This window comes from Staurois parvus, unplaced genomic scaffold, assembly GCF_062004578.1.
Source record: "Staurois parvus isolate SC_StPar_1 unplaced genomic scaffold, SC_StPar_1.0 ptg000919l, whole genome shotgun sequence".
Lineage (NCBI taxonomy): Eukaryota > Metazoa > Chordata > Amphibia > Anura > Ranidae > Staurois > Staurois parvus.
Genome location: NW_028318715.1, coordinates 959,443 through 982,824, shown reverse-complemented (window position 1 = coordinate 982,824; position 23,382 = coordinate 959,443). Strand labels below are relative to the sequence as shown.

At 42.8% G+C, this 23,382-nt stretch overlaps 1 protein-coding gene across 1 annotated transcript; it reads left to right on the top strand.

Annotated features, from left to right (window-relative positions):
- The first annotated feature begins 818 nt into the window (after positions 1 to 818).
- TXNDC5 (thioredoxin domain containing 5) lies at positions 819 to 23,040 on the top strand. Its single transcript, XM_089656589.1, has 10 exons — positions 819 to 1,076; positions 7,185 to 7,334; positions 9,331 to 9,436; positions 14,853 to 14,949; positions 16,747 to 16,862; positions 17,556 to 17,642; positions 17,737 to 17,862; positions 18,788 to 18,870; positions 20,003 to 20,132; positions 22,358 to 23,040. The coding sequence occupies exons 1-10, from the start codon at positions 910 to 912 to the stop codon at positions 22,478 to 22,480; spliced, it is 1,185 nt and encodes a 394-aa protein (XP_089512715.1). The 5' UTR covers positions 819 to 909; the 3' UTR covers positions 22,481 to 23,040.
- The last annotated feature ends 342 nt before the right edge of the window (positions 23,041 to 23,382 follow it).

The window sequence follows — 23,382 nt, the reverse complement described above, 5'->3', positions numbered from 1 at the left end:
CACCTACCTGCAGTGTCCTGGCCGTGCCTGTGCTCTGTGTGCGATGAAGGGGGGCACCTACCTGTAGTGTCCTGGCCGTGCCTGTGCTCTGTGTGCGATGAAGGGGGGCACCTACCTGCAGTGTCCTGGCCGTGCCTGTGCTCTGTGTGCGATGAAGGGGGCACCTACCTGCAGTGTCCTGGCCGTGCCTGTGCTCTGTGTGCGATGAAGGGGGGCACCTACCTGCAGTGTCCTGGCTGTGCCTGTGCTCTGTGTGCGATGAAGGGGGGCACCTACCTGCAGTGTCCTGGCTGTGCTCTGTGTGCGATGAAGGGGAGCACCTACCTGCAGTGTCCTGGCTGCGTGTGTGATGAAGGGGCACCTACCTGCAGTGTCCTGGCCGTGCTCTGTGTGCGACGAAGGGGGGCACCTACCTGCAGTGTCCTGGCTGTGCCTGTGCTCTGTGTGCGATGAAGGGGGGCACCTACCTGCAGTGTCCTGGCTGTGCTCTGTGTGCGATGAAGGGGGGCACCTACCTGCAGTGTCCTGGCTGTGTGTGTGATGAAGGGGGCACCTACCTGCGGTGTCCTGGCTGTGCTCTGTGTGCGATGAAGGGGAGCACCTACCTGCAGTGTCCTGGCTGTACCTGTGCTCTGTGTGTGGTAACAGGAAGCAGGCCATTGCAGCACAGCCCCGGTCACGTGGCATTACACCAGCCCCGGTCACGTGGCATTACACAAGCTCTGCTCAGAGTTCCTCTTTAGTGAAGACAGATGTGAGGCGAGTCTGTGGTGACACACCTGTCCTGTCCTGTCTCTGCACCGCTCCTCCTCCTCCCGCCGCGATAATCCCGCCCCCTCCCTCCTCTCCCCGGGAAGTGTACGCTTCCTTCTCTCTCCTCTTCCCCTCAGATTACACCAGGCCGGAACGATGCTCCGAGGCCGCCGCTGTGTTCTCCTGCTCTGTGCGCTGCTGGCCAGCGTGTCCGGGGAGGGCCATGAGGAGGAGGACCCGCACGACAAGCACCTCTACTCAGGCGAGATGTTCACCCATGCCATCAAGGAGGCCTCGCACTTTATCATGTTCTTCGCTCCATGGTAATGGTGGGGGGCCGGTACAGAAATATGGGGCTCAGACTTGGGGGGCTTCTGTACTTCACAACATGGCCGCTAATCGAGGATTGGTGTGTTCTGATGAGTGAGGGTGCTCAGTGCTGGGAAGTGCCGGGTGTTGGAGGAAGCGGTGTTTCCTGTGAGTACAGCTCAGGGCCGCCTGTGATCAGTGTTTGTAAACATCAGTCCTGGCTGTGGGCTGCGCCGCTGCTGTCTGATAAGAAACAGACTTGGAGCTGATCACAGGATCCTTCATTACCCTGATGATAGAGGGTTTAGACTGATGGGGGGCTGTGATGATAGAGGGTTTAGACTGATGGGGGGCTGTGATGATAGAGGGTTTAATATAATGGGGGGGGGGGCTGTGATGATAGAGGGTTTAATATAATGGGGGGGGGCTGTGATGATAGAGGGTTTAATATAATGGGGGGGGGGGCTGTGATGATAGAGGGTTTAATATAATGGGGGGGGGGGGGCTGTGATGATAGAGGGTTTAATATAATTGGGGGGGACTTGTGATGTTAGAGGGTTTAATATAATAGGGGGGGCTGTGATGATAGAGGGTTTAATATAATTGGGGGGGGGGGACTTGTGATGATAGAGGGTTTAATATAATGGGGGGACTTGTGATGTTAGAGGGTTTAATATAATGGGGGGGGGGGCCTGTGATGTTAGAGGGTTTAATATAATGGGGGGGACCTGTGATGATAGAGGGTTTAATATAATGGGGGGGACCTGTGATGATAGAGGGTTTAATATAATGGGGGGGGACCTGTGATGATAGAGGGTTTAATATAATGGGGGGGGACCTGTGATGATAGAGGGTTTAATATAATGGGGGGGGGGGACCTGTGATGTTAGAGGGTTTAATATAATGGGGGGGGGGGGACCTGTGATGTTAGAGGGTTTAATATAATGGGGGGGGGGACCTGTGATGATAGAGGGCTTAACATGATGGGGGGGATTGTTTGCATTTCTATACAGAGCAGTTTCTGTGTATGATGTGACAGCAGCCTCCCTGCCATGTGCTGTCCTCCTAGAAGAGGCATGGCTTCCCTCCCCCCTCTCCCGGCCTGAGCCGAGTTCAGAGGGTGTGAGGGACTGCTGACGTGGCTCCGGATTCTTGGCATGAGCTTACGTGTGCTTAGGGGCTGTACTAGCCAGGCCGGGAATGTTCACATACAGGCCATGGAAGACTGCTTACATCTCCACCACTTCCGCCTCCCAGCTGGACTTGTCAGTTTAGTGTGTGTGGGGGGGGGGGGATCTGTAGGGAGAAGGGTGTTAGGCCTGTTGGTGGAGGGATCAAGTATAGATACGTAGAAATCTTAGCCACTAGATGTATGAGCAGGCCTTTTGGAACAATGAAACTGATTTACTATAACAGGGGAGTGCAAAATCTGCTGCAGCTCTGCCTAGAAAGCAATCAGCTGCCAAGTCTTAGGCTCCATTCACATGGGCGTTCCATGTCTTAGGCTCCATTCACATGGGCGTTCCATGTCTTAGGCTCCATTCACATGGGCGTTCCATGTCTTAGGCTCCTTTCACATGGGCGTTCCATGTGTCCGTTTTCATCCGTCTGTTGACAGATAAAAAAAATGGACAGCAATGCAATTCCTATGGGGGAACGGAAGGAAACGGATGTAGTCCATTAGACTGGATTCACATACGTGCAGGCTGGTTTGCAGTGCAGTTTTTTTTTTTTTTTTTTATCCCATTTCTGTGAGATTTCATTCAGCGGTTCAGGAGCGATTCCAATGAGAATTGTTAAAATGTATGAGATTGGAAATCACACCTGACTGAAAATCGCACAGGTCTGTTTTTCAAATTAAACTGCAGCCAGCCCACCCATATGTGAGCAGGCTCAACAGGAAAGATTTTTGGTTCACGTGTCCTGCAGATTGGTATGGTTCAAATTGCATCTGAATTCACAGATATGTGAACCAAGGCTTACATCACTTTTTTTTTTTTCTACTTCCATTCAGCTCCATTTTGTAATAGGCCCCTTTCATATGGGTGTCATCCATTCAGTCATGTGTTTTCAAAGAAACAAATGGGATTCAGTTTGCAGTTCAGTTTGTCAGTTTACTTCAACTTTCCCTTTCGTTTATTTCAGTTCGGTTTGCTTAGCTTATATCCGTTTAGTTTACATTCATTTTTTGCATCTTTTTTTTACTTGGGCTCCTTTCACACTAGCAGATCAATTGCATCCGCCTGTCTGTTTCTCAGGTGAACCCGATCGGACCCCCCATTCTCCTGTTATGGAGCGGTGGATGTAAATGGACATGTTTCTGATTACACCCGCCTGCAGCCGATTCTATCTGCTAAAAACAGACGGATCAGAATCCATTCCACATTCATCTAGCGGAGCAGATCAGATGATAATCAGGTATAAACGGACAGGCAGTCCGTTTACATTTTTCCACCCATAGAGAACCAGTTGGGCATAAGCGGAGCAGACATGAACCGCTTTGCTCAGCAAAGATCAGCAGATTCCCCGCTGAGCAAGCGGATTCCAACAGAGCCAGCCCCATGTGGAAGGGGCCTTACTTGTTGCAGAGACCAGTCAGAGGTGACAAGTATAAACAAAAAATGTTCTTGCCTAAAAAGGACATAAACGGAACAGATGTAAACGGATGACATCCATTTACATTTCTTCCGCTTCAACGGATCTGGACGTACCCTTGTCTGTTTAAAATGGACCAGAACAGACAGATGTGAATGGATGATCATCCATTCACATCTGTGGGTCCATAGAAATACATGTGGTTTTTAGTGCTACTTTTCCTGCCAGGAAAAGACGTTTCGAGGAGCTGTAGTGTACATGAGGTCTAAGCTGGCTATAAACAGTACAATCTCCTTTAGGGCTAGTTCACATTAGATGCAGTCCAGTTCGGTTGTTTTTTTTTTGCTTTCTTTTTTCTGCATCAAAAATGCATGCACAGTGTTTTCTATGTATTCCAATGACGCTAGTTCACGCCATTGCAGTGCAGAAACAAAAAGTAGAACACAGAACTGTACTGGACTACATCAAACTGCACCGGAATGGAGAGTGGTGTGAATTGTAAGCAAAAATGTATCTGGAATGCATCAAAGTGCATTTTTGTTGTGTGCACTGGCCTTGGGCTAGGTTTGCATCTAAGTGGTAAGTCACACGCATACCTGCAGCAAAAATGCGCTGATAGCAGACCTACAGAGGTGCCATGTACTCTTAATGGTGCCCCCACACCATGGGAACCGCAATGCAGTTTTCCAATGCTGAGAACTGCACAGCACTATGTGCTTTCCCTGCAGCTGCCATTTTGGAAAAGGTGCAGGACCTTTCTCTGTGCGTTCTGTAGTTACTACAGCCCATTCAAATGAATGGGCTGCTGTGCCCGTGCAAATGCGGCTGCAGTGAACCTAGCTTTAGATCTATGATCAACTATGTAGTATAAGAGCCTGCCCATTTCTGTGCAAATGCATTGGATTGTTTAGGTTTGGAAAGTGTAAAGGAAATTATACAATCTGATTGTACAACCTATACGGTGTGTGGCCACCTTAAAGTATATTATGCAGTCTGTGCAATCCAGGGTCACATAAGGGCTGCTGCGTATTTGTTTGTTTTTCATGAATCCCCTTTTCCTTTTTTTTTCCTTTTTCCCAGTGACCAGCAATATCTCATGTGGCATCATTGTTGCTAGGAGAAATAGTTCCTGAAAAATATTGGGCTCTTTCTGCTTTTTGTAGTTTTTAAGCCATTAGCAAGTTTGGCTGACAGCATGCAGTTGATCAGGAAAGTGGTGCTTCTGATTGTTCTGCTTGGTATATAATTTATTGCATCCTGGAAACATCAAAGGCATATTGTAAGAATCCGGGTTACCTTTAGTAGCTCCATCTGCAAGTTGTAGTGAAGGGGAGGGGGAGAGACTGCCTACTTTGGCTTCTTCCCATGACCTCATTACCTGCTCTAGTTAGTTAAGAAATTAAAGGCACTCTTACTATGCTGGGGAGGAATAAAAATATATGTTTAGCTATGAAACGAATTGCTGTGTGTTTTTATTTTTTAATTTATGTTTAGTTAATTTTTTAGCATTAGTATCTTCAGAGCAGTGTAGCTGTTATAAATAAATTCCTTAACTGCCTCCCGCCCGCAATATAAGGAAATGACGGACGGGTGGTGGTTCTGGGCAGGGCACTGATGATCAGTGTAGCCCCATCAGTGCCACCTGTCAGTGCCCATCGATGCAACATCAGTGCCCATCTGAGCTGCCTATCGGTGCCATATGAGTACTGCCTTTCAGTGCCCATCAGTGATGTCTGTCAATGCCCACCAGTGATGCCTATCAGTGCCTCATCAGTGCTGCCTATCACTGAAGGAGAAAAATTACTCGTTTACAAAATTTTGTAACAAAAACTAAGAAAAATACTTATTTTTTTCACAATTTTCAGTTGTTTTTAGTTTGTTTAGCAAAAAAGAAAAAAACAGTGGTGATTAAATACCACTAAAAGAAAGCTCTATCTGTCTGAAAATTTTCATAGGGGTACAGTGTTGCATGACCGCGCAATTGTCATTTAAAATGCGACTACACTGAAAGCTGAAAATTGTCCTGGGCAGGAAGGGGGTGAAAGTGCCTGGTAGACAAGTGGTTAAAGGAGCTCCATGCTGAGCTAGAGGCTGCCATTGCTGACCTCTTTTCTGAAAAGGCTAGTTTCTTGCACAATTGATCCTCTAATTTTTGTACCTTCTTAGCTGCTGACCTGGAACAAGCATGTGGCATCTGAAGTCATAATTTGTGATTTGTGTGCTTGTTAAAGCAGAACTTCACACAAAAGGGGAACTTCCACTCGTTTGCATCCCCACCCCTCCACTGTTCTATTTGGCACATTTTTTTTGGGGGGGGAGCGGGTACCTGGTTTTAACAGGTACCTGCTCAGATTTCTGGGTAAGATCGGCGCGGTGATATTTCAGACCCCAGCAGACTGTAAGACCAATCGCATGGCGTAGTGTGACTCGCTCTTGCACAGTAGGATACCAGCTGTGAAGCCGGTTTCCCTTACCCAAGATTCCTGCTCATGAAGCCTATGGAGGAATCCACTCAGGAAGGACATTGCTGTATCTCTACAGTATTTGCAGCTGCTGACATTTAATTTTTTGGGGGAGACTGGAGCTCCACTTTTAAGGTCAGTTACTCAGTGAATTGAAGAGTAGATCAGTAGGACAGCCAGCAGCTTGATGTTTCCAATAGAGTAGTCAACTGTGGCATCCCTTATTGGATTCATGTACACAGCCAATTGGGGCCAAGCTCTGCCCAGATCAGAGTTTCTACAATGGGTACGGCCCGGTGTTTGTGATCAGCTGTACTAATATGTGATGGCTGGCTGACGTGTGCATCTGTTCACATGCTATCACACAGGGCAATTACCTGTGGTTAGGGAAGGATGTAAGCCCCTGGATACTGGCTGTCTACATCCAAGGGCACACACCAGTCCCCAACCACAGATAATCGCTCCATGTGCGATTGTGTACAGACAGTGACAATTTGTCATAGACTTGTACAGGCTTCCTGTCTGCAGCTGATCAAACACCTGACCTTACCTGTTGCAGAAATACACCAATCTTGGGTGGTATATATCCCTGATTTGGCTGTGTTTGAACCTAGGAGGAGCAGAGCAAAGTGACAGAATGAATGTCCACTATATGATTACTGATTTTAAGGGGGTTTGTGTAGCTGCACAGAATGCACATTGCTGTCCCAGTAAGACTTTGTTCTGCCTCCTTTATCCTCTAATATAACTTAAATGGCAGGGCAGTAAAAGCATAAATCTTTTACTTACAGCGGACATTGAGCTAAAATCCGTTTACTCAGCACAAGCGCATAGGTTGGTCAGTAGGATGTGTGCTTTGTGCTGATTTCTATTGTTTTCAATTTAACTCTTCCTGTGCACCATTGTATCCTTTTCTCTGTGGATCTTGCTTGGTTTCCCAAGCTGTAATCCTTCTCCTTAGTTGGTAAAGAAATGGACTTTTAAATATTTATTTCAATCACAAATTAGAGCATTGTGTGGTACTCAAGTGGCCTAATGAAGTGTGTTTGTTTTTTTTTATTCTAGGTGTGGACACTGTCAACGTCTTCAATCAACATGGAATGAATTAGGCGACAAATATAATAATATGGAGAAGACTCCAGTTTATGTTGCTAAAGTGGATTGTACTGTGGACAACACATTATGCTCTGATAATGGTGTCCGTGGATACCCCACGTAAGTCCTTATATACTAATGCATATCTGCCTAGCATTTTGCTCTGTTTTATTGGCCTGTGCAAATTGCGTTTTTATTAGGTTAGGATTTGCTTAGCGTAAACCTGCCCTGATACAAGCACAGGGACCATAATAATCATTCTCCTTCTGAAAATCATAGTTGCATGTTTTTCCTACTGGCCCTTTTGGATTCATTACCAGCAATAAGTATGTGGATCAGGCAAATCAGAATCTACTTGTTTCAAGGTGACTCATTTACAGTGGAACTAAACCTAAAATGGAACTTCACCCAAAAGGGTAAGTTCAGCTTGTATAACTTTCTCTCCCCTGTGGCAATCTGAGACGGAAATTTGGACTCCCTTCTTCCCCCACAGCCTTCTGGGACACTGCACAGGTCCCAGAAGACTGCGGGAGCACTCAAAAAGTGCAGCACGCGTGGCACATGCGCAGTCGAAAACCAGCTGTGAAACCGCAAGGCTGCTCTTTGGATTCCCTTACTGAAGATGCTGACACCCAAAGCCGATTGAAGAATCGGCTCGGGGGAGGACATTGCTGCATCCTTGGACAGGTAAGTCTCCTTATAATAAAAGTCGGCAGCTACAGTATTTGTAGCTGCTGACATATTTTTAGGGGGAGCCGCTCCGCTTTAACTAGTGGTTAAACCCCCCCCCCCCCACCCAAAAACCTTGTTATTGCAGAAGAGATGAACTATGATCTTCTGAAGTAAAAGGCATCTACTTGATCGCTTGCTCGCAATCTTTTGTTGGATGTGCACTGTGCCGCATGTGCGGGATGATGTCATGTCTTTGTACAAAAAAAACATTTTTGCATAGATGTTAGTCTGGCAAAGCTGCATGTGCATTCGCTCTGTGCAAATTTACCAGCTATTCAAAGTTTGGAAAAAATCGAATATTAGGGTGTTTTCTCTCTTTTGGCCAAAAGTTCTTGGGCTGTTTTATCCATCTTATCTTCTCTGTAGTAAATTAATGGTACAAACGAGATATCTGCCCTCGCTTGTCTGGAATAAAACCTGCAGCAGAAAACTGATTGTAAAACTGTAATCCCTCAAGCTAAAAACACCGCTTTAAAAGTATGGCAGCTATGTGATTGCAGCACCTACCTCCAAATGTACAGCAGTGCAAATATCACCACAAACTATATAAACTATGTACAGATCTACTAAATACAATGTATTCTGGAGTGACTGACTGCCACAAATGTCAACAGTGTGTATAGGGCCCGAACAATATGACCAGCATGAGGGTATGTGGTCTTGTATATACCATGACTGTGATTTTTGGTTTGTGGTGCGGCAAACAAATGATATACCGCAACCCAACGTGACCTATTCACGTGAGTTCAGTGTTTTGCATAGAAAATGTTCCTTCAGCTAAAAAAAATGGCATTGGGAAGGCTGAAGTGTTGCCTCTTTATTGCCTGGCAGCTGCCACACTAAAAGTGATCTAGCACAAATCACTTTTCAGAATGAGAGTGCGCTGCTGATGTTAACAGGGCCTAACACTGGTCTGCACAAGTAATTGGATGTGAGTATATAGTTGCATGTAACATACTGTACATAGTGGTGCAATGACTATTTGCAGGTATATGTAACCCATAGTACTATGTCTTTTGAATAGCTTACTCATAGTTTTATGTTTTGTACATCACGTTGGCTCTGTACACTGAATAAACATTAACACGTGCTTATTAATCTAGATGCCTACCACTAAAATGTTTGTTTGTATTTTAAATGTGAACTTAAAGTATAATTTGAAAATATACTGTTGGTATAGCTCTGATATGACTACTAGAAACTAGAGGGTTTTTTTTTTTTTTTACAAACTCAACAAATGCATGATACATGTAAATGTGAACAGTTGATCAGTTTTTCATAGCTCAGGTCTGTGTAATATTTCCTGTTTCCTGTTCACTTATAATTAGAAGTATAATCTTATGTCTAGTGACCAATAATGTTTCCTCTCATTGTTATCTTTCAGTCTGAAGCTGTTTAAACCAGGCCTAGAAGCTGTGAAGTATCAGGGAGCAAGGGACTTCCAGACACTGGAAAATTGGATGCTTCAGACTGTAAATGAGCAACCAGAAGTGAGTGTCCCGGAAGCTCTGTCTTCCTGAATTTTGGTTTTCTGACGTTAATGCAAAGGGGCAAAGCTAAATGAAATCTGCTTAGGGAGGTTGGTGATATTTTTGGCTGCTTTTTACATCTTCATGCAGAAGGAGCACTGCTGGATTCCAAATGCATGACATCTAGCAGCTCCAGTTTGTTTTATTAGGATTTTATGTAATAAGACCTTTTTAGTAGAGCTCTGGTAGGCGGGCAGCAGTCAACATACCCTGATATCCTAAGCCGTAAATCTCATTTACTTCAACTGATACAGACTTGGTGTCAGTAAACATCAGGGGTTTTGTTTGTTTGTTTTTCCTCCATTTACTTTTATGTTCACAAACTTTCTATCTTGTGTTTTCATTGCTAGTAAATATCTTTGGATCTGCTGTTTTCAAATGCTTCCTTACTCTGTAAGACAACACTATCGCAGCTAATACTGTCTGGTTTGTTGCCTCTCTCAATGAGCATACTCTATCATGTTCCTGTAAGGAAGTCGTTCACTTCCTCCTCCTTTTTAGCCTTCTAGAAGGCGCTCCATGTGAATCTTTTCATCAGCTTGTTGTGTGGCTTTAGGTAGGTTGACTGACTACCCCCCCCGTGATAGTTTGTTCAAGATTGCAGGGCGCCTATGGTCGAGTGATTGATCGGTACTTCTTCTGTCCTTCTAGCTGCCCCACATTATCTTCTATGCAGTAGTGTTTCCCTAAATGTATAATCTCGCTGTGGGCCATGCTCAGGATGGATGTGCAAGACTGCTTTAGGATACGGTATACATTTCTAGTTACCAGTGGCAAGAACTTGGTGGCAGTATGTTTTAATCCAATGGATGTGGCTGCTTCATCATCTCAAGCGGTGTAGATGATACATGTGGTGGTCTTCACTGATACTTTTACTCCTACAATGCAAAGGGGTTTGATGTTAGTACATTACTGACTAATGTTTTGGAAATGATGCTTTAGGCCTTTCACACAGGCATGATCAGTCAGTGTTTGACCTCTGATTACAAAATCGCACTGTAGTGTACCCCAACGGGTGACCGGATGGTAGTGGAGATCAGACTCCACTTCTCTATTTGCCCACATCCGGGTCCATTCAGATTCGTTGGGCTGAACAGAGTTTGCATCTGGGTCCACTTCTGTGGACCTAACCAATGTGGACAGATATAGGCTGTTGCATTCAGCCTCCCATTTTACACCATCCATCACAGGACTGATGGGAAAATCAGAATGGACATCGCACATGTGGTTCCCACTTCTGTTCTTATACCGCTCAGCAGGTGACCAGTCTAGGATCCCTTGCTGAGACAGAGATGGGGAAACTCTTTTGGGCCCTAGATTACATCATAACTTAAATTGTTACATAATTAGTCTGGCTGAAAAAAGACAAGTCAATCCAGTTCAACCATTTAAAAAAAGAAAAAGTTATTATCCTATACCCACAGTTGATCCAGAGGAAGGCAAAACCAGCAAAGCATGATCTAATTTGCTCCTGCAGGGGAACAAATTCCTTTCTGATCCCCCGAGAGGCAATCGGATATTCCCTGGATCAACTTTACCTATAAATGTTAGTATCCAGTTATATTCTGTTTCGAGGACTTGCCTCTTCCTCAGAGCCAAAGGAAGAGGCAAGTCCTCAAAACGCCTCAGCCTATTGGATGTCTACACTCCCTATTGAGGATGGTTACTCAGCACGGTGTTGACTAAGCTGTTTTATGACTTGCCTTGACTTTGTGGTTTTCTGAGTACAACACCTACTTTATTTCTTCTTAACCACTTGCCCTCCTGAGGATTTACCCCCCTTAATGACCAGACCTCTTTTTGCTACTCTGCGCTGCACTAATTCAACTGATAATTGCACGGTCATGCAATGCTGCACCCAAACAAAATTTACGTCCTTTTTTTCACACAAATAGAGCTTTCTTTCAGTGGTATTTAATCACCTGTGCGCTTTTTATTTTTCACGCTATAAACAAAAAAAGGCCAAAAATTTTGTAGAAAAACAATATTTTTTACTGTCGGCTATAAAAAATATATAGTAAACTCAAAGTTGGTTATAAATTTAGGCCAAAATGTATTCTGCTACATGTTTTTGGTAAAAAAAAAAATCCCAATAAGTGTATATTGATTGCTTTGTGTGAAAGTTATAGCGTCTACAAACTATGGTATAGATACTGCATTTTACGCCATTTTTTTGCTATACAGCGCTGCGCTAGTTTAAAGGTCAACTGTGCGGTCATGCAATACGGTACATAAATGAAATTTACATCCTTATTTTTCCCCCACAAATTGAGCTTTTGTTTCGGTGGTATTTGATCGCCTGTGCGGTTTTTATTTTTTGCGCTATAGAAAAAAAAAAAAGGCTGACAATTTTGAGGAAAAAAAACAATATTTTGGACTTTTTGCTATAAAACATGTCCAGTAAAAAAAAATTTAAAAATCAAATTTAGTCATAAATGTCTGCCAAAATGCATTCTGTGACATGTCTTTTGCTAAAAAAAATCCCAATACGTGTAAATTAATTGGTTTACATGAAAGTTATAGCGTTTACAAATGGCGGGAAAGATACTGGGATTTTTAGGTTTTGTTTTTTTTATACTAATAATGGCGGTGATCAGTGACTTATGGCAGCGATCAACGACTTATGGCGGGACTGCGGCGGACATTCTGACATTGGGGGGTACTGACTTGGGGTCACTGACATCCCCAGTGACACCAATACAGTGATCAGTGCAAAAAAAAAACAATGACACTGTACTAATGGCACTGAGGAGGAAGGGGTTAAGTTTATTATTTAGGGAAAGGGTTAACTGTGTGAGGGGAGTGTTTTCCTAGGGGGCAGGGGGTGTGTAATGCAGGGAACACCGCTGATCGGGAGAGAGAAACTCTTCTTTCCCGATCAGCGTGTCCTGGAGCTGTCGGAACTGACAGAAAGCACAGCTACTGCAGCTGTGCTCTCTGTCAGCAATGATCACCGGGGACATAGCAGGTAATGACCGGCTGTGACCCGGCGACTGACATCCGTGGCTGTGATCGGCGGGACAGGGAGGGCGGCGGCGCGCCTCCTACCTGTTTACAAAACACACGTTTTAAAACGTGCTTTTGCCCAGCCGTGCCGCCCTGCCGCCGTATTTCTACAGTGGCTGGGCGGCATGTGGTTAAACAGTTTTTATGGTAATGCACTAGGCCTGTGCTCCCTCTGTTTGTTCTTTCCTCATTCCCGCTCTCCCTATCTCCCTCAGAGGATTTTGCTCGCTTTAGAAACCACAGCTTGGCATTGCATGCCATTATTAAGCTTGTGATCTACCAGAACTCCCAGATCCTTCCCCACCATTGATTCATTCAGTTGTACTCCCCCCTAGTATGTATGATGCATGCATATTCTTAGCCCCCAAGTGCATAACCTTACATTTATCAACATTAAACCTCATTTGCCACATAGTTGTCCAATTAAACAGTGCATTGAGGTCGGCTTGTAAGTTGAAGACCTGTAAGGACGTTATTTCACTGCACAGCTTGGTGTCATCTGCAAAAGGCTGAAATGGTATTTTTAATCCCAGACCCTGTACTGTCTATAAATATATTAAAAAGTAAGGTTCCCAACACTGACCCTTGGTGTACACCACTGAAATTGTCTGTAAACCCATATAAGTTGTAAATTTACCATGATTATGTTGTGGTAACAATTTGGTATTAAGGATCTGTCAGTTTTTCAAATTAGGATTTTGCTTATTGTTTAAAGTGCAGTGAAAGTTGGTATTTCCAAATTGGATATACTGGCAGTTTTAATATATAAAAACCCTTGGCATTGCACGATTATAACTTTTTTTTTTTTTTTTTTTCTCCATTTTGTATGAATTTTATTTGTCCATTAATTCCATGAGTTTCCTTGTCTTTATTCTATAATCCTGCATTACATATGCAATAAAGGACACTGGGTTGAATTAATAAGGGAGTAAAGGCTCTTCACTTAGAAACTTCATCTTACTATAATCTGTGAACATTCGCCTAGTAAAGTCTATTCCAGTGTTTCCCAGTTCCAGCACACTTTTTTTTTTTTTTTTTTTTTAAATTTATACTCTTCAAAATGTTGTTAAACCCGAACATGTTGACCAGCTGACTACAGTACTTGCCATGTCTTCTTTGATCCAATGATCACTGCCCCAGCTTCCAGGTTTTTGGGTGGCTCAATTGCCTTGTAATATCCTATAAACCACTCTCATGCACACTCCCAGGGCAGACACTCCAATATGGGTGCTATCATGATGTCTCCACTACATGCACAGGCAGCCAAGGATGACTAGACAAAGCATTCATGCACAGAGGCCACGGTAGTGCTGGGACATACAATCCCAGGGTTTGATCTGTATTGGTGGAAAATATAATTTTAAGTAGAAGTAAAGGCAAATCCTTACTAAGTCTAAACCTACTCTCAGACACTTTCTAAGCCTGATGTATCTAATTGCTATACTTACTTGTTCTGGTCCCATGCTGAGCTATCAGTGGCTTCAGTGTGTAGGAGTGTGCAGGGGAGGCAGCTGACAACGGAAGCCCCATAGTAACTCTATGGGTGACGTCCCTTACCAGGCATTTCCCAGCCGTTTTGTCAGCTGTCTCCAGCACAAAGGGGCTACAGAACAAGTATAGTGATGTTATGTTTTTTCTCTTTACAGTGCTAAATAGATTAGGCTTAGAATGTGGCTGAGAGTAGGTTTAGAGTTGGTTAGGATTTGCCTTTACTTCCACTTAAAATTGTATTAATCTAAATAAATCCCTCCCTACACCCCCAATCCGATCATGATGATTTTTTTTTTTGCAAAAGCATGTCCAAAGTGAGTCAATTTAAAAAAAAATTAAAATATGTATGTAATAAGTATTTGATCTCCTGCTGATTTTCAATGTTTGCCCACTCACAAAGAAATGATCAGTGTAAAAATCGAATGGTAGGTGTATGTAACACTGAGAGACAGAATAGCAACAAAAAATTCAAAAGAAATGCATGTCTAACAAATTATGCACTGATTTGCATGTTCATGAGGGAAATAAGTATTTGATCCCCTTCACAAAACATGACTTAGTACTTGGTGGCAAATCCCTTGTTGGCAATCACAGAGGTCAGACGTTTCCTGTAGTTGGCCACCAGGTTTGCACACATCTCAGGAGGGATTTTGGCCCACTCCTCTTGGCAGATCCTCTCCAAGTCTTTAAGGTTTGGTGGCTGATGTTTAGCAACTTGAACTTTCAGCTCCCTCCACAGATTTATGTGAACATACTAACATAATGTGTATGTCTGGTTGCCCTGGTGTGTTTTTTTGTTTGTTTTTTTTTCCCCCATTTAATTTTACTTTATTATAATTGTTTTTAAACACATGCTCACATTAAGAATGCTGTTCTCCAGGAACCAAAGGTTGAGCAAGAAACCCCTAAAGCACCGGAGGCCAAACAGGGCCTTTATGAGCTCTCTTCAGGAAACTTCAAGGATCATGTTGCTGATGGTATGTAAAGAACTGTGTTTTTTTTTTTTGTTCCAGTGTATATTTTAAATTCTGACCTGTCTTGTTACAATAAAAATGTATATCGCCTGCATGTGCTTAAAGACGTTTAAGGCTACGTTCACTAAGTATGGGTCAGGAACAAGTGTGTAATTGTTCATGTTCCTGACCAGCACAGAGACAGACTGCTCTTCAGCAGCCCCATGGGGTGCCATTAATTCCTAATGACACTCAGGGGCAAAACAGTATGGTGTTGTGCTGTGTGCTGTTTTTTGTACCCTGTATTTCAAAGGAATGGGCTGCTGTACCTGTGATGTGCGCACACACACATATATAAATCTAGACTAAAAGTCTAATGCATGTGGCACTGCACAAATCTGTCCAAGCTACAGTCTGCACTGAAGTCAAAATCTACTGCCCCCCTCTATTGTAAAGCCCTGTGCCTCCTCTGCTGCATTCTTTAAGCTGAAAGATATTCGCTACTGATCGCACATGTGAGCCCAATCCAGGCCTAAGCTGGCCCACTGCCTGCTTTTCAGGGGAGAGTACACATATAATTGTCAGCTTGTGTTGTGAATGACAGCATTGGAAAGCTGCATTAACTGTTCACAAGAAAACCACCATCTACTACACGAGTCATAAGCTTTTTGTGAATGAATGGCACTCCTCTCCAGCAGTTATTCAAAACAACACATGTAGGCATTTGCATGTGTAATCTTCCTGAAAAGCAGATAGCAGGTGAGCTTGGGGGTGTTGCAGGGCAGATTCATTGGGGATGGGGGGGAGACCTGAGGGGAGGGGGATCAGGGATGCTCTGTGCAAAACCGTTGCATGGAGCAGGTAAGCATGACAAGTTTTAATTTTAAACACAGCTGAAGCTTTACAGTCACTTAAGTTTGTAAATTAGTAATTAATAGATCTTAGAATACTAATCGAAAACTTTGCAATGTATTTTATAATCTTTGCCAGTAGAGATAAGGAACTGATGCAAATCAACTTCATCAGTGATTTAGCAGCATGGTCCCAATTGACTCTACTCTGCCAAAACAAAATGTTTGCTAACTGGCTAAAAGTGAATCAAAGGTACACCTACAGTTCACCATACACAGCTGACCTCTCAAATAGAAACCTTTGTGCATAGACTGCATATCCTTTTGCAAACTCTGGCAAAATTCAATGAATATTCTGCTTTTAAGGCTTCATGGGGTGAGGCTCCTGACCTGTGATGCTGGTGGCCTAATAATGAAGTAGTAAGGACTTCTGTTTGGAAGCCCTCTCCAAGCACTGCCAGTTCAGAAGTGAAACCTATAGATTTTCCAAATACATTACTAGGTTTTGGTAAAACAGAAGTTTGGTGCGTACTGGAAGGATTTTCTGCAAGCTCTTGTTTAAATAGATTTGCTCATCTCTAGTTGTCAGTGTATTTCCCTTCTAAAAGAATAAATTCTTGTATCTTTATTAAGGATGGACTTTACAAACACTAGTGTATTTAACAAACTTCTGTTCTGTATTTCGGGTTAGCATTATTATTATTATACAGTTGTTATATAGCGCCAAAGGGTTTGCTCAGCGCTGAACAATAGCAGGGGGACAGAACATGAGACAATACAGAAACAATACAATACACGAGGGGTTCAAGGGCCCTGCTCTTTCGAGCTTACAATCTAGCATGTTCCATTGTTAAAAGGAGTCGGTTCATGCCTTTTTGTCTATTATATTTTTACATTTGTCTGATCAATCCATCACGGTTTTATGATGGGAAATATCTTATCTAATCTTTTTCTTTTTTGATTTTGGCAGGAGACCACTTCATCAAATTTTTTGCCCCTTGGTGTGGCCATTGCAAATCATTGGCCCCAGCATGGGAGCAGCTGGCTTCCTCTTATCAGGAATCCTCTACAGTCAAAGTTGCAAAGGTTTGTAAAGGGTACTATGACTCATAATTATTTATTTTTCACTTTTTGGGTGTTCAGGCCTTGTAGAGCAGAATGAATTGTACAAACTGTCACCAATGAGCATATGCTTTACTGATAACATTTTGTTCATATCCTTTTTTTATTATTATTATATAATTTTTTTTTTCTATTTTGCTTCTGGAAACGGTGTGATGCCACATTGTGAATTAATTTGTAGTCATCTCATCTGAAGGCAAATCTGTCCCATCAGCAGGATGAATATTTCTGTATAGATCTTTTAGGAAACTTGTAAAAGCAGACAAGAGAAGGGAAATTTTGGTTAAATTCTAGTTTATGACTGGCTGGTATGCCTCACTTGTCATTTAAGAAGGCCAAAACAGTAGTACTGTCCACAGGTCAGTGTTCTGGTTCAGCAAGGGCCATTTGATGTTTTAAATCCCAGCATTTGTGATTCCCATGAAATGCCACCTTCCTTTTCCCCGCTCTGTATTCAGTTTAATTGGTCGGTTTTGTATGTTAAGGGGGAAAAAAGTGCATCTCTGCAGTATATTCATTCTCCATGTTATACAGCACAGAATAAGGTATTGGAGATTTTGGACAGTATTTCCCAATCTAAATGTGTTCTAATGAATTTTGCACTGTGCAATACATATTTATATATTTTTTTTTTTCCCCTTCCCTCTTTTTTAAAAGGTTGACTGTACTCAGCATAATGACCTCTGTTCTGATAATCAAGTACGTGGCTATCCCACACTAATTTGGTTCAGAAATGGTGAAAAAGTAAGTGATTTTTTTTTTTTCTTTTGTCTCTGTGAAATGTACAGCATTTATTTTATACAAATTATTTAATGCCATGTTTCTTGTGCTATTTTAGGTGGATCAGTACAAGGGGAAACGGGATTTGGATTCCTTAAAAGAGTATGTGGAAACCCAGATGAAAACCACAGACAACAAGGAAGCAGATGTCCCAGCACAAGAAGATGAACCAATAGCCGTGGAAGTGGGTAGCTGAGCTTATGTTTAATTTAAAAGATGATGGAGCAGACACTGTGGGGTTTATTTACTAAAGCTGGAGAGTCCAAAATCAGACTCCCTTCTGCATAGAAACCAATCAGCTTCTAACCTCAGCTTGTTCAATGAAGCTTTGGCAATGAAACCTGGAAGCTGATTGGTTTCTATGCAGAAGGGAGTCTGATTTTGGACTCTCCAGCTTTAGTAAATAAACCCCTGTGTGTTAGTTTTGTATGTTTACTTTCCTTCACCTTGTTGCTGGTCGTGGGGGGAAAAAATTACAAAATATCATTGGAGAATGAGTGAGTTTGCCAAGTACCTGTTCTGAAATAACCATGCTCTCTGCAGCTTTTAATAAAAGCATATACCTTGGACGCTCTGAAAATGTACATCTGCCTTTCCCTGCCCTACCTTAGTGTGCAATGGCTACAGGTAAATGTTTTAGTGAAAAAATGGCATACGCATGGGCAAACCAACAAAATACTGTATTTCATTTAGATCAGCCTGGTACTTTGCAGCCCTACATATCTGCCTAGATCACTAGCCACTAAATACCTTGTTTGGGTGCTAGAACGTTTCACACCACACTTCTGATTTTGTACAAACAACTTTCAGTAGAAATACCATGGTGATAAATCTGAGCAAATATATAAATTGTGGTATTTACAGGAAATCATGCATGGTCAAAGGTTTGGAAGTTTTTAACAATTTTGGTTATACAGCCATTTGTATATTTGCTGAAGCTTTTGGGAAGAAGATTTGTATTGCCACACTTCATGCAAAAGTGTATTTAAATAAAGTCCATGTAGTCTGTTTTGCACTGGAGAGTATAGCTGCCTGCAACCAAGCATGCCTCATTAAGCTGTGAAGACTTCTGTGTGCCGTAGCTAAAGAATACTTGTTTTATCTTTCAGTCGAAGGTACTGGCTCTTACGGAAAATAACTTTGATCAAACTGTTGCCAAAGGTATCGCCTTTATAAAGTTCTACGCACCATGGTAACTATATTTTTGTTTTAATATGCATCTGTTTATTTGAATAAGACATGAGTAGCAGATTTATAGTGTAAAGTTAAGGGATTGAATATTTAGTCTGATATTTAAAATGGTCTTTCTATTACCCTAGTCTGTTGGCATGGACTGCATGAACACCCTTTCACTTTGTTCTGCACTCCTGTGACCCATCTTCAGCTGACAGCGGGCTAAAGCTTACTGTTGGCTGACACAGGGCTGGTCTAAGCTGGGGAAAGATGGCGACCATATGGTTGGGATCCACTGAGGAGCCTAGAACAGTACCTGGCTCAGGCTCTCGGTGAGCTGTTGAGAGTCTGAGCCCAGTGCTCCAGTGGGGGTGGGGGGTAGGCAGGCAGAAGAGACAGCGGTAACTGACAGTCACCACCCTCTGCTCAGAGCGGCAGGGAGAACTGAGCAATTAAGCGGTGTTTGATCACCCAGTTCTCAGCCTTAGAGCCAGCAGGGACAGATGCAGCATCGGATTGAGTTTGCATCCACCTAGGTAAGTATAATTTTTAAAATACTTCTCTTTTAAATAGGTAAAATATTTAGAATTGCAATAATTGGTCTATATTAAAATGGACAAAAAAAGCTGCAGTATCTTCCTGACACATATTGCAGCAGAAGGTAGAGTGAAGAAAATAATGTTGCTTACTAAGTAACTAGTAGATACACCATGACCTAAGTAAATGAGAACCTTCATAGATACATTAAAGATCTATCATTTTATGTCCTCGTAGGACAATGTACATGTAGCACTTTTTCTCATGTTGCCAAGTGCTTTCTAACCATAGTTATGAGGTCCGACCTGGCCCCTCCCATCCTGCCATGGCTGATTTTGACAAGAGCTTTCAAGGAGACAGCTGATTCAAAAGTTCAGCTTGTCTCTGCTGTGAACACTTTCCACAGACAAGAAGTAGCAAGAGGAATGCAGAAGCAGGGGGGACGTGTCATATCTAAAGTCCCATTTATCAAATACCGCTCCCTGTTATAAATAGGGCCTAAGTGCCATTCCCTCCACCCACTTGCTGTATTCCTTAATGGCTTTTATAAATTGTATAAGATACTTTACTATTTCAAAACTTGTGAGTATGTTAATTACATGGTTTCCTTCCAGGTGTGGACACTGTAAGCATTTAGTTCCTACATGGGAGGATCTTTCCAAAAAAGACTTTCCTGGTTTTAGTGATGTGAAAATAGCCAAAGTGGACTGCACTGCTGAACGATCCCTCTGTAATAGGTTCTCGGTAAGTCATATGTGCATGTGGACATAATTCTTTAATTTTTGCGTTCTATCTATTCTGAGATCAGTAGGTAGAATTAATTTACCAATTTGCTAGTGACTTTATTGGACAAAATGCAATATTATTAAAAACACTTGTTCACTATACTGTATGCCTTGCTGTGTGGGCATGGGAATCCTATGTAGTGATGCTTCTTGTGTTGTGTATTCATGAATGTAGGCAGCAGGTCTTATCAAACTTGGCAGGTGCAAACTACAATGCCCATTTGTGTTCTGACACCTTTCTATTGGAACCAACATTCACTTTTTTAGCAGCTTTGCTTTTGGATCAGACTACACAGGCCAGCCATCTCTCCTTATGTGCATCAGTGAGCCTCTACTTTTTTTTTTTTTTACTTTTTTTTGGATTACTTTTGATAGGTCCTGACCATTTCAGACCAGGAACATTCCGCAAGAGGTTTGTAGTTGCTTTTGACCCAGTTGTCTAGCCATCACAATTTGGCTCTTGCTAAAGGTGCCCTTGCTAAAGTTGCTCAGATCTGTATACTTGCCTCTTTTCATTTTACAAAGGGAAAAGAAACAATTAGTGGGCTTTCCCAGCTTTGTCAGAAGTGATATGGAAATGTACCACAAGCTTTTAACTTCAACATGAAGAATATCTCCTACTTCGGTGTACACCAAATGTTGCCCAAAATTGCTGGCCACTTTGTTAAAATTGCAATTTAATTTAGTGTGTGGAAGAAGGAGGGGGGGGATGATAAGTCTTGTCTCGTAATTAGTAGCTTACTGCACTTACCTTTTATTCAAGCAGTCCATTTATGTGGCATACATGCATTCCACATAATTGCCTTATTTTCCACCATAGCTGCCCTTTATACCTTTTTTTTGATATGTAGCATAAGGCCCCTTTCACATGGGTGAGATCTAGTCATTTCCACCAGTCAGTTTTTCAGGCAGACCTGACCATCTAGGTCGGGTGTCGGCAACCCGCGGCTCCGGAGCCGCATGCGGCTCTTTTTCACCTTTCCTGCGGCTCCGGAGCACACTGCCCACCAGGTGACAGGCAATAGGGTCGGCAAGCCGCGGCTCTTTTAATGCAGCTCTTCTGTGTGCCGGGCGCCCGCTGGCAAACATTGGCTGTCAGGATGTAGGCGGGGCAGCGTGACGAACTCCTCTCCTCTCACAGTCCGCCCTGAAGACCAGAACGGCGCGGGAACACAGCTAGAGGAACGCGCGGAGCAAAGGTAAGTGAATTGACACAATATGGGGAATGAATTACTATAGGGGGAATGAATTACTATAGGGGGGATGAATTACTATAGGGGGGATGAATTACTATAGGGGGGATGAATTACTATAGGGGGGGTGAATTACTATAGGGGGGGTGAATTACTATAGGGGGGGTGAATTACTATAGGGGGGATGAATTACTATGGGGGATGAATTACTATACGGGGGGTGAATTACTATACGGGGGATGAATTACTATACGGGGGATGAATTACTATACGGGGGATGAATTACTGTACGGGGGATGAATTACTATATGGGGGATGAATTACTATATGGGGGATGAATTACTATATGGGGGATGAATTACTATATGGGGGATGTATTTTCAGTTTTAAAAATGTTTCTCTCAAAATAAATTTCAATCGTGGTTTTCGCGAGATTTGGCTCGGTTGAAAAAAAAGGTTGCCCACCACTGACCTAAGGCTATGATTGTGATTGTGATTATGACGATACACTGTGGCCCTGATTAACCCTTTGCTTACTGGGCCCTTAAACCCCCTTCATGACCAGAGCGCTTTTTGCAATATATGCAGTGTCGGATTTGTTTTAAATGTTGCAATGGTTTTGCGGCTCCCAGTCTTTTTTTTCCCTCTCGGAAACGGGTCCAAGTGGCTCTTTATGTCTTAAAGGTTGCAGATCCCTGATCTAGGTGGACTGGAGGGCAGTCAAGTGTGAATAGGCAGCCAGTCACTTTACCACCAGCTGCCCATAGAGCAGAGCAGGCTGCGTCCATGTCCGCTCTGCATAAACTGCACGAATACGAACCTGTCGTCTGCCAGCTCTGCTCTAATCTGATTCTACCCCACGTGAAGGGGACCCCACAGTTCTTACATCAATATTAATTTTTGTATTGTGATTAAACGGTGTTCAAGCTTTCAGTATGGTTTAGTTTTGTGAAGCAATTTTACTTCTAATTTTCTTGTCTTCCTTTGGCAGGTACGGGGATATCCAACATTGCTGCTCTTCCGTGCTGGGGAAAAAGTGAGTGAGCACGAAGGAGCTAGAGACCTGGAAACACTACAGAACTTTGTGCTGCGGAATTCCAGAGATGAACTGTAAACCATCCTGAACCCTATGGGTTTGCACTGTGTGTATGGGCCAAACCGTTACTGAGTCATTTACATGCAGTACTGCAGAGCATACTTAATTTAATGGTTTGTCTTCTGGGTGTTCTGTAAGATGCACACAACCCTGATAAAAACAGGGATCTAAAATTTTTCAGAATGACCAAACAAAACCTCTTATGAAGACATCTCAGGATGTATGTTATGCCACTATTATGGACAATATTTCTTAGTAGATTTTAGCAGTGTCTTGAGCAGTTCTTGTGCACAACTTGTCATCAAAATGTTTTATGGAAGATCTCGGCTGTGAAGTGCCTTACTTGCTGGGTGGGTGAAAGATGAAGGGTTAATCTAACTATTTTTCTTCAGTTCTGTGTTGTAAAAGGATCATTTTCAGTATAACATTATCTTGTCACAAAATGTTACCTTTTTTTTTACTTGCTGTTGAAGGAGGGGGGAGGGGGCTTGATCCTGTGTTTCAGTGCAGTGTTTGAGCCTTGCTTTTTTTTCTAGGTTTTTGGCACAACTACACCAATAAACAAACACTTTACAATATGGGGCTTTTGTTTGCCTTTCAATCCTTCTATGTACACATAACATCACATCTTCCCTGGATACTTTGACAGCATAACATTTGGTTCTTCATGAAGGTGAAGGAATGGAGACTTTCTGGGTCCCTCTGGCAGCAGTCAAAGCAGGATATATCATGTGGTTGCTGCTTTTACATGAGATCTAAATTAAATCTATCATAAGAATATGGAGGCTGTCATTGCTGACCTCATTCCAAATGCTTGTTGCATATTCCTAGAGTGCTGTGTTTAGATGCTTACTTAGTGTTTGCATCGAAATATGCTGTTTTTAGATACCTGTGTGATTAGAATTCTGGCTGTCATAGGA

What these genes read in the sequence shown, in the direction of transcription:
- TXNDC5 (XM_089656589.1), top strand. Translation starts at nt 910, where the DNA reads ATGCTCCGAGGCCGCCGCTGTGTTCTCCTGCTCTGTGCGCTGCTGGCC. An exon ending in CTGTAAATGAGCAACCAGAA is followed by an intron (nt 9,437 to 14,852) that starts GTGAGTGTCCCG and finishes GCTGTTCTCCAG; the next exon opens with GAACCAAAGGTTGAGCAAGA. An exon ending in GGTTCAGAAATGGTGAAAAA is followed by an intron (nt 17,643 to 17,736) that starts GTAAGTGATTTT and finishes GTGCTATTTTAG; the next exon opens with GTGGATCAGTACAAGGGGAA.